Below are 10,668 nucleotides of genomic sequence, written 5' to 3' on the forward strand. Positions count from 1 at the left end.
GAAGGGAGTGGGATTGGGTGGGAGAGTTGCTCAGACTAGTGCTTGATTGGCTGTGGGGGATTGAGAAGGGAGTGGGATTGGGTGGGAGAGTTGCTGAGACTAGTGCTTGATTGGCTGTGGGGGATTGAGAAGGGAGTGGGATTGGGTGGGAGAGTTGCTGAGACTAGTGCTTGATTGGCTGTGGGGAATTGAGAAGGGAGTGGGATTGGGTGGGAGAATTGCTCAGACTAGTGCTTGATTGGCTGTGGGTGGTTAGAGAAGACACCAGAATCTCTGACTAGCTAGATTATGCACAAAGACTGTCAAAGACTCAGAGACAAGAATTTAAACGAGGAAAGAAAATGGTGATCCATGAGTGCAAGAAAGATTTCAAAAGGAATTGCTTGCCAAATTAAAAACAATTATTTAAATAGGAAACAAAACTGAAAAATTATAAGGTTACCTTTGGTGCACTTTTATGGTGCACTTTCTTTCTGGTAGAAAAACTGCAGCTTTTTACCTAATTACCCTGTTCACAAGGTTTATGACATACATTTTACATATCAGCATAGCAGAATTTTGGGGTACAATTGTTTTAACTAGGGAGGTCAGGTTTATAGGTATGATCATCATTTCATTTATTTTGGGACCAGACCTGGGCAGAATGACCTTATTATCTTTGTCTGTTGCAGTATGTGGAATCAGAGTCAGAACTGGGTAAAGTGTGTCTGTTTTTGTTTTCAACTTTCTATCAGCCAGCCTAGGGGGTTGATAGTTTCAGTTCTGGAGCTGTAGGGTCTGGAGTGCCTCTGTTGTCTATAGCAGGAGGTGGACTTCAGGAGCTCCTGCCTGAGTTCAGACGGAGAGTTACTAGCACAGGGGCAGAGGGTGGCACCTGGGGAGAGCCCTTAGTGTCCAGGCAGAGGGAGTGGCTCAGGCAGCACTGAAGTGGACTGAGGAGTGGCTGGAGGGGATGAGCAGAATCTGGACGCTGAGGAAGAGAGTATTCAGAAGTGGCCTCTGTGCTGCCTGCCTCAGACAGGTGTAGGAAGGACTGAACTCTTTTTTTGTGAGGGCTGTGATTAAAGAATTGTTGGAAAAAAATATACATGAGAATAATTTTTAAAAAAGTTAAAAAATAAGCATGTATACAAACAAAGTCCCAGTGTTTAAACAGTGTGGAACTTTTGTGAGAAAGACAGACTGGCAGGTTAGAAAGTCTAGAAGCAACTTCTAAGTATATAAAACAATTTAGGGTGAAGGGACAAAGTAAAACACTGATAGATTTTTGAATACATAAAAATGAAGCTCTTCTTTAGAAGAGGGCTAGTTGTGGGTGGAGGGAGTAAGAAGCATGTGAGTTCAGCCCCTTGACTGGGGAGAAGACAGCTCTGAGTGCCTCACCTTCCCAGGCTCTTCACAGCCGTCCTCTGGGCCTTTGCCTAAATTCTGTTCCCCTTCAGTGCCATGTGCCTTCCACACTAGCCCTACTCTCTCCTGGGAGCACTTCCTTCCTGAGTCAGGTGCACACGGCTCCTCATCCTGGCCTGTCTCTGGGACCCTGACCCGAGACAGCTCTGAAACAGCTATGTGCTTCTGTAATTGTGCAGGCTGGGGCCCAGTGTTGCTCAGCCAATGTCTCTGGTTGGGTCTGGGGAGCACCAGTTCTTCAGCATACTTGGGGGGAAGGGGAAGGGACAGCCTTTTCAACTACTCAGTTAAAAAATTTATTTTTGTTGTTTGAGTGGCAAAGTATATTACAACATTTTTAAAAATTTTACTTGTGCTGCTACTCTGCTTAAATATATCAAGTGCTTTTTCTTGCAGTTTCCCATTTTATTTGCATAACTGTTCAGTGGAACAGGGCAAGTGGTATTGTAATTGCCATTTTACTAGTGTGGAAAATAGTGATCAGAAGTGTGGTGTCTTGCCAAAGTTTCACACCTGGAATAGGGATGCATCCTCAGATTGACTCAAATGCTACGCTTTCCTACCACACTGAACAGCTGAAAGAATTGATGTGAAATGCCCAGAATTTTTAGAGTCAAGCAAAGCTGTTCTGCAGACATGTCTTTTAACAAGGAAAGAGCTGTGTTGAGTGATGCATTTGAGTATCTGAAGAGTGGGGAAGTTGGTAAATCAAGTTGGATTTGGCAGGGAAGCTGAATGATTCAGGATGATGTTGAGTTTGTGAAAATACTGAGACATCTACATGGAGGTGGCAGACAGTTGGAGATGGTTTGGGAGAAAAAGAAGAATGGACTCTTGATTTGCATTTCTCACAGGAAGAGGTTTGGAAAAGAGAAGCACAATTCCAGGGATTGAGTGTTGGGAGAAGTTTGAAGAGGAAAGAGCCAGTGATGAAGGGACCCCTGGGAGAGAGGAAGACAGAATGGTGTGGGGTGCTTGCCTGGAAGACTGGGTCAGGAGGGAGGAGGAAAATATATATATATATATTTTTTGTCTGGAAGGAAAGAATGTGCTGGAGAAAATGATGATAGAAGTTCATGTAAAGTAGCTTTGGATGTGATAATTGGAATGCCAAGTAAATTGTTCGCCTTGGGAGGGGTACTAAGGGTGAGGCTTTGCATAATGCTAAGAGGTGACATTTTGTTGAGTACTTACTGTGATGGGCCAGGTCTGTGCTAATAATCAGCTTGTGTGGCATATCTAATTTCATCATCAGTTCACTGCTTAAAGGTAATGTGGTTATTGTTCCCCTTTTCCAGATAAATTAACTCAAGTTCCAGAGAGTTTTGCACCGTTAGTAAGAGGCACAGTTAAGCTTTGAACTCAGGTCTGTCCAATGCCAGGGTCCTTGCATCACACCTTGTGGTTTACTGCCAGGGAGAGAGGAGAGAGACTGGGCTCCCCTGTGTCATTTGCTCCCAGTGGCCATTCAGCTCTTACTGAATACAACAACTTCTTATTCTTACTTTCTAGAGGGCAGATGATTTCTGCTGAAGATTGTGAATTTATTCAAAGGTTTGAAATGAAAAGAAGTCCTGAAGAGAAACAAGAGATGCTTCAAATTGAAGGCAGCCAGGTGATTGATACAAATGCTGTGTCATGAACACTTCCCTGTGTTATTAAAAATTCTAGAAAAATAGTAGTGATCATATGATACTCTGTTGTAGTATGCACTATAACTAAAAATTCTTTTATAGAAGATACTTAGTAGTACCCAGTGTTTGTTGTTAATTTTGGTAACATGTATATCTTCGTCCTTTCTACATTTCTGAATATTTTAGAATAGACTTCCAGAAGAAAAATTACTGTTTCAAGGTATAGTAAAAGTTGCTTAACTTTAAAAAAAGTTTTTCCATTTTGTATTCTTACTAGTAATGTTTGAAATGCCTAATATAGTTAAGAATATTTGATTTTGCTAGGTAAAAAGGGACATTTTTAACATAGTATGACATTTTTTTCATTGATTTCATGTACATCTATCCATATAAATATTTATACATCTTGAAATTTAGTGATTGAGATGAGTGAGGTCTTACCCTGCTACCCAGACTGGAGTTCAGAGGCAGGATCATAGTTTACTGTGGTCTTGAACTCCAGAGCTCAGGCAATCCTCTTGTCTCAGCCTCCCAAGTAGCTGGGAGTACAGGTATGTGCCATCATGCCCTGCTATTTTTATTTTTTAATTTTTTTTTAAGAGACGGGGGTCTTACTATATTGCCCTGCTAGCCTTGAACTCCTGGCCTCCAGTGATTCTCCTGGTTTGGCCACCCTCCCAAAGGGCTGATATTACAGTGAAATTTATATGTGAGGAGGGCAGGCATTGTTTTATTTTAAACTGTAAGGTTTTGGCAATTTTTATTTTATATGGTCTTTTTATAAGCACAGTATATTAATATTTGCCATATTTGTTGCAAACATGGTTTCTTTATTTACTGTTTATCTGAAAATTGTGGAGGTTTTTTTATATACAGTAGTTTCAAATGTTTATGGAGTCACTTATGTTGATGTTTTACCTTTTTTTGTGATCCATGTTGATTGTAGAATAAGAAAATACTTTTAAAATATTCTTTTATTTACTCTTTTTAAAAAATTTCAGGTTAATAAGAGGGTACAAATGTTTAGGTTACATAGTTTTCAATTCTAAGGTAAAGTTCAAGTTGTAGTTGAGCCCTTCAGCCCGGAAGGGGCTGAACACTCTCACCTTGTGCACATGAGATGAGATGAGACGCCACCAATTGCCCTCCCTCCTCCTCCCTCCACTTTCGCCTTTCCCCTCCCCCTTGCTAGATTATACTTGTGTTTTTTCTTTTGTGTGGGCGTGTAGTTTATATTTTGGTTTCATATTAGTACTGAGTATATTGGACACTTTTTTTTATTCTTGAGATACTTTACTAAGAAGAAAGTGTTTCACCTCCATCTAGGTAAACATAAAAGGTGTAAAGTTTCCATCTTTTCAGAATAAGAAAATACTATTAAGCAAAAAGAAAAAGAAAGGAGTTCCTCTACCCACCACGACCCTGTTCGGGATGATTGTGTGAACTCCTTGGTGTTTATTTCTCTAGACTTCTTCTCTATGTATGTAGCATGCACTCTACTATAAACAGGAACTTCTTACAAAAACAGGATCATGTATGTGGTTTTATTCTTTTTGTTTAACTTTTTGAATATAACAGTTCACTGCATGCCTATAAGAGGTATTTCTGTGGGACATGGTGTTAGTAAGGAATGAATGAAGATGCTTCTTTCTTAATTTTAGTGTCTGATGTGATGGGCTTTTTACGGATGGTCGCCAGGAAAGAAGCATCTGGTTTTATCCAAACAAAATGGCAGTATTTCTGAGAAGAAAAGTTATGCTGAAAGTGCCACAGACAATTTTATTTATTTTTTTCCTAAAAGGCATTAAAATGTTTCCTTCCACTTTATTGTTTTGACGAAAAAATCCAGTTATTTATATGTTAATGTGTTTAAATGATGTGAATGTTATTATAGGAATTAATTTTGTAATCTTTTCAGTTCTGCTATTCACTATGGTAAGTGGGCTATCTGTCTATGGAAGATATAACTCACAGATGTATGTAGGCTCTGGAATGAGTATGATTTTGATAAGGCATATGTTTTCCTATAGTATGGCCTTTAGTACATGCTGTTTGTTACATTACGGGCTTATGGAATGAATGACTGCTGAATGAAATACACTTCAATTTATACGTCCTTAGGGTGGGGAAGTCATTTCAGAGTATGACTTCAAACCTGTTACTGAATGGTGTTTACATACATAAGACATTTGAAGGAATTTTGATTGTACCCTGTTTGGTTTATATGCTGAGTTTAGAACCTGGCCCCTTAATAAGGTACAATTTCAGTGCTCATCAGATTTGCTGATAAAGGGCTCTGGTTTTCTGAAGGATCCCATATACAACATGGTGTGATTACTACCTCCAGGTAGTAATCCTGGGGGAATTGGTGGGTAATACCATAGGTTCCCATTTTTATTGGATTCCAGAGAGATTGTCGTGTAGTTGCTGTGTTGTAAGAATGCAGACAGGTCAGGGCCTTCTGATCCCAACCAACCTCCAGCACTCTTGTTCCTTTAGGGTTTCAGTAAGCACAAAACAAAAATAAATAAGCAGTACCAATTATAATTTCTAATCACGTAACTTCATGCTATCAAGGGTAACGAAGAGTTCATAGTTACTAGCTGTGGCTAAAAATAGTAAAAATACTTAAACTCATTGTTGTAAATGATCAAAAATCTGATGCATCCCATATAGCATTCTGTAGGGAAAAATCTGATTCAGTCGTAAAAATACTTAAACTCATTGCTGTAAATGATCAAAAATCTGATGCATCCCATATAGCATTCTGTAGGGAAAAATTTGATTCAGTTGTAAAAATACTTAAACTCATCACTGTAAATGATCAAAAATCTGATGCATCACATATAGCATTCTGTAGGGAAAAATCTGATTCGGTCGTAAGGACTTTCCGTACTTCAGAACAGCTGTATTTATGTATATAATTGTCTATAATTAAAATTTGTTAGAAACATTTGTATCCTAATTTATAAAGGAAAAATGTTTTACTAATGTTCCATTAAAATACTGTGTATACGAAGGAGAACAATAATTAATGTTAATTTCACTTTTTTCTAGTGTGCTAAAACATTTATCAATCTGATGACTCATATCTCCAAAGAACAGACCGTTCAGTATATTCTAACTATGGTTGATGATATGCTGCAGGTAGGTGTTTTCTCTACTTAACATGTCAGGATAGATTAAGGATAACGTATCCTTAATTTCAGGATATCAAGAATCAATATGTATTTTTTCTTGACATATCTCAGTTGAGTACCAGTAAAGTTTGGGGAATCAATGGAGGCTTTCTGGGTGCTGTCTGTATTTCCTTATGATGATATGACTTACGGTCAGCTGAAAGATTAGTGCTCAGATGTTCTAGGCCAATGTCAGACCCTGGAGGTTCAGTGCTTTTGTTGCTTTTGAGAACTGTTCTGCTTGTTATCTGAAACTTTTCTGGTTGCATAAAGTTTCTGTTTACTGCTTTCTGTCCCTGAACCCAAAGGGGCCTCCTTTATTCATACTTTGGTATTTTATACTAGAGTGCAATCTAGGTTTAGATGATTGGTATATAAAACAGACCATCCAGCTGTTAAAGACCATGTCTTTAACAAATAAAGACATGAATAATTCAAAGAGCAAAAAGATATAAAAGCAATCTTTAAGAATTATCTTTCATCCAGTGGTTCACATCTGTAATCCCAGCACTCTGGGAGGCCAAGGCAGGCTGATTGCCTGAGCTAAGGAGTTCAAGACCAGCCTGAGCAAGAACAAGATACCATACTGATTTGAGACACCATCCAGCTGCTAAATCTCATGCCTGTCTACAAATCATGAGAGACTTGAAGAAAAGTGTCAGTCTTGGTGCTTATGGAGTGTTGTTCTGTCAGTTTATAAGAAAACACATGTATTGGTGGCCTGCCACTTGCCAGACACTGTGCTGACTTGGGGATACAAAAGTTAGGAAGAATGGTGGTTTTTTCCTGGGTGTCATCATGTCCTTTACTGGAGCCTAGGGATTTTATAATGTGAGGAAAGATCAATATCAGGCCTGTCTGAAAATATTTTACTAGGTACAGTCTCTTGATTTTTGGCTTGTTTCAATTAATAGAATATGCCAGAAATTGTTACATGTCAGTTCAGAGTGATCACCCATATTGTTTTTGATAGCTACTTAGTATCCCACTGGTGGATGTCCATAGCTTAGTCATCCTTCATGTCATGAGTATTATTGTTGGCTCCAATATTTTATAATTAGAAATAGTGAAGCAGAGAACTGGAAATGTTCCCAACACATAGAATTTAGAAAAAAGGTGATGGACACCCTAAGTACCCGACTTGATCATTGCTCACTCTCTGCATGTGACAGAATATCATGTGTACCCCAGAAATATGTACAGTATCAGTAGAACAGAGAAGTAATGAAGCAGATAGTAACTTTGTGCACATGTGTTTTCATAGTGCTGGGGAGTATACATACTTCATAGTGAATTCTTAGAAATGGAAGTGCTGGGTAAAGGAAACTCCCAGTGTAGTTTTGTTACAGTAGCTCTGTGTTCCCTGGGCATTCCCACCAGCAGTGAAGGAGGAGAAAGCCGGTTTTAGGCAACCTTGTCAACAGAGGGCATTGTCAAGCTGTTACATTTTTGCTAATCATGATGGTGTCTGAAGTTGAAAGATACTCCCTTTTTTTTTTTGAGACAGAGTCTCAAGTTGTCGCCCTGGGTAGAGTGCTGTGGCATTGAAGCTCACAGCAACCTCCAACTCAGGTTCAAGCAATCTTCTTGCCCCAGGTTTTCTATTTTATGTAGAGATAGGATCTCACTTGTGCTCAGGCTGGTCTTGAACTTGTGAGCTCAAGCAGTCCACTTGAGTAGGCCTCCCAGAGTGCTGGGATTATAGGCATGAGCCACCTCGCCCAGCCTTTTTTTTGAGACAAAGTCTCACTTGGTTTGCCCTTAGTAGAGTGCTGTGGCATTAGAACTCACAGCAACCTCAAACTCAAGTGGTCGTCTTATCCCAGCCTCCCAGGTAGCTGGGACTATAGGTCCCTGCCACAACGCCCAGCTATTTTTAGAGATGGTATCTTGTTCTTGCTCAGGCTGGTCTTGAACTCCTTAGCTCAGGCGATCAGCCTGCCTTGGCCTCCCAGAGTGCTGGGATTACAGATGTGAGCCACTGGATGAAAGATAATTCTTAAAGATTGCTTTTATATCTTTTTGCTCTTTGAATTATTCATGTCTTTATTTGTTAAGAGTTTTATATATATGTATGCATATGGAGTATATCTGTGATAGAAAGTGCAAACATTTTTTCCCAGTCATTTACCTTTTGTCTTTGCTTATGGTGTTTTTTGGTGGCAAAAATTTTTATTTTTATGTTTTATGTAGCCTAATTTATCAAAAAAGTTTTTTAAATTTAAATAACAGGAAGTATTTTCTTAAACCTAGGGCATAGTGGAATTCACTCATTTTTTTCCCCCAGGACTTGTTGTATAGTTTTATTTTCTATGGTCATGTATTTGGCTTGTTTAGAGTTTGTTCTTGTGTATTGTGTAACTTCTGCATCTGATTCTGTGTTCTTCAAGTGGCCATTCAGTTGTCCTATTAAGTGATGTTTATTAAAACATCAGTACTGGCCAGGTATGGTGGCTCATGTCTATAATCCTAGCACTCTGGGAGGCAGAGACAGGTGGATTGATTGAGCTTAGGAGTTCCAGATCAGCCTGAGCAAGAGGGAGACCCCGTCTCTACTAAAAGTAGAAAAAATAGCTGGATGTAGTGGCTCACACCTGTTGTTCCAGCTACACAGCAGGCTGAGGTTAAGAGGATTGCTTAAGTGCAAGAGTTTGAGGTTGCTGTGAGCACTCTACAGCACTCTACTCAGGGCAACAGAGTGAGACCCCGCCTCAAAGAAAAACCAAACCCTGGCATCAGTCTTTGCTGTAGTGGGTGGAGATGCTTTCTTTACCATTAAAGATCTCTATGCACCTGGGTTTGTTTCTTTACCTTTTGCACAGTTGTTCTACAATGCCTGTGTATTTGTGTTCCAGCACCATCCAGTTTTAATGTAGAGGACCTTACGGCCAGTGCCCTTTGTACTTTGTTTTCTCCTCCATTTTTTCCTGGGTATTCTTGCATGCTGTTTCAATATGAAATTGAGCATCAGCCTACCTAGGTCTATGAAAAAGTTTGTTGGTATTGTTACCAAGTTTTGTTAAATTTATAAGTTAAAGAGAAAAAACATCTATATAATACGAATTTTTCTATCTTAAGAACAAGGAGAGGTGAAGTTTTAATGACATTTCAATTCCCTTTTTCTCAAATCCTGCATCCACCTGCCAGTGTGATGTGCTGGAGGTTTCGCTGAGTTTTTCTATTGTGATATATTAAGAAGTGACCTTGAACATTTGAGATTCATCTGATTCCTTGTTTCCCTTGCCTGTTTGTTAATCATTTGAGGTGCTTCCTGCTGCTCCTTAATTTAGATCTAAATTGTGATCTCTCTCTGCCCATCCTGATTTCAGCTTCCTTTGTGTGGTAACCAGGGTGTCACACATTGGGTCAGTAGAGGTGTCAAGGTGACATTGCAAACAGTAGGTCACAGGTACAGGCTGAGAAAGAATCTAACTTACAGCCCCATACCTTGGGGCTCAAAATAATTATAATCTTTAATGTTTATAAAATATCTTTCCCTACCATTGTCCCCACCCCTGCCCTGTAGTAATAATGACAGAGAAACAAATCTCTCACACACACTGATAAGAGAACACATGCTGATAGATATTAAATGAGAGGTTGGAAAGTGGTGCAATTATTAATTCTTTAGTAAAAGTTTTTCTGATTATTGATATCATTTCTTTTTTAGGAAAATCACCAGCGTGTTAGCATTTTTTTTGACTATGCGAAACGTAGCAAGAATACTGCCTGGCCTTATTTCCTGCCCATGTTGAATCGTCAGGATCCCTTTACTGTTCATATGGTAAATTCTGAATTGATCAGTTTTTCTTTTTGTGATACGTATAAGGAGGGGATTTACTTTGAAAAGTTTTATTATTATTTTTAAATTGACAGGTGAAATTGTGTTCATGTTCTGCTTTAAGTAAGAAACAAACCTAGGTATCTCATGACTTGGTAACCTGTCTCTTACGAAGGAGTAGAACTACTGTGACAATAGCTTTCTCAGTTAGTATTCAGTGAAGAGGAGGCACTGAGCGTTAGAAGGGTCTAGGGTTGCTCTGTGTAAAGCTTTGTAGAATATACCCATGACCACTTCATTAGCATTGAAACCTGTGGTGAATTCACGTGTATAAAGGGCTCTAGATCATCTCTAGTAAGATTAAGGACATTTTCTTGTAGAAAAATTAAATTTTGCTTTGAAGCAGCTACTGTCTTTCGTTTTTATTTCAATTAACTCATGGCTTAGATTTTTTTTTTTTTTTGTATTTTAAACATGCTCTTGTTTTAAACTTATCCTGAAGGAGTATGTTTGGAAGCTCTAACACTGAGGAACCTTCCATGGAGTCTGAGAATGTCTGAGAGTGGGCTGGGAGGATGAGCCCTGTAAAGACGAGCCTTCTCTGTGTCCAGGGGGAGTGGGCTGGGAGGATGAGCCCTGTAAAGATGAGCCTTCTCTGTGTCCA

General features: G+C 39.2%; 1 protein-coding gene across 4 annotated transcripts in view; it reads left to right on the plus strand.

The window, feature by feature from the left end:
- ATP6V1H (ATPase H+ transporting V1 subunit H) overlaps positions 1-10,668 on the plus strand; it is a 143,382-nt gene that overhangs the window by 8,069 nt on the left and 124,645 nt on the right. For 2 of the 4 annotated variants that reach the window (XM_003793699.3, XM_023515397.1), the window contains exons 3-5: positions 2,923-3,025; positions 6,102-6,191; positions 9,894-10,007. In XM_003793699.3, coding sequence (XP_003793747.1) covers positions 2,923-3,025; positions 6,102-6,191; positions 9,894-10,007 — 307 coding nt within the window. Of the gene's footprint in view, positions 1-2,531; positions 3,026-6,101; positions 6,192-9,893; positions 10,008-10,668 lie in introns of those variants that run through there. The other 2 variants (XM_023515395.1, XM_023515396.1) reach the window with 1 other exon arrangement.

The sequence above is a fragment of the Otolemur garnettii genome, unplaced genomic scaffold, assembly GCF_000181295.1.
Source record: "Otolemur garnettii isolate 467f Iridium unplaced genomic scaffold, OtoGar3 scaffold00071, whole genome shotgun sequence".
Taxonomy (NCBI): Eukaryota; Metazoa; Chordata; class Mammalia; order Primates; family Galagidae; genus Otolemur; species Otolemur garnettii.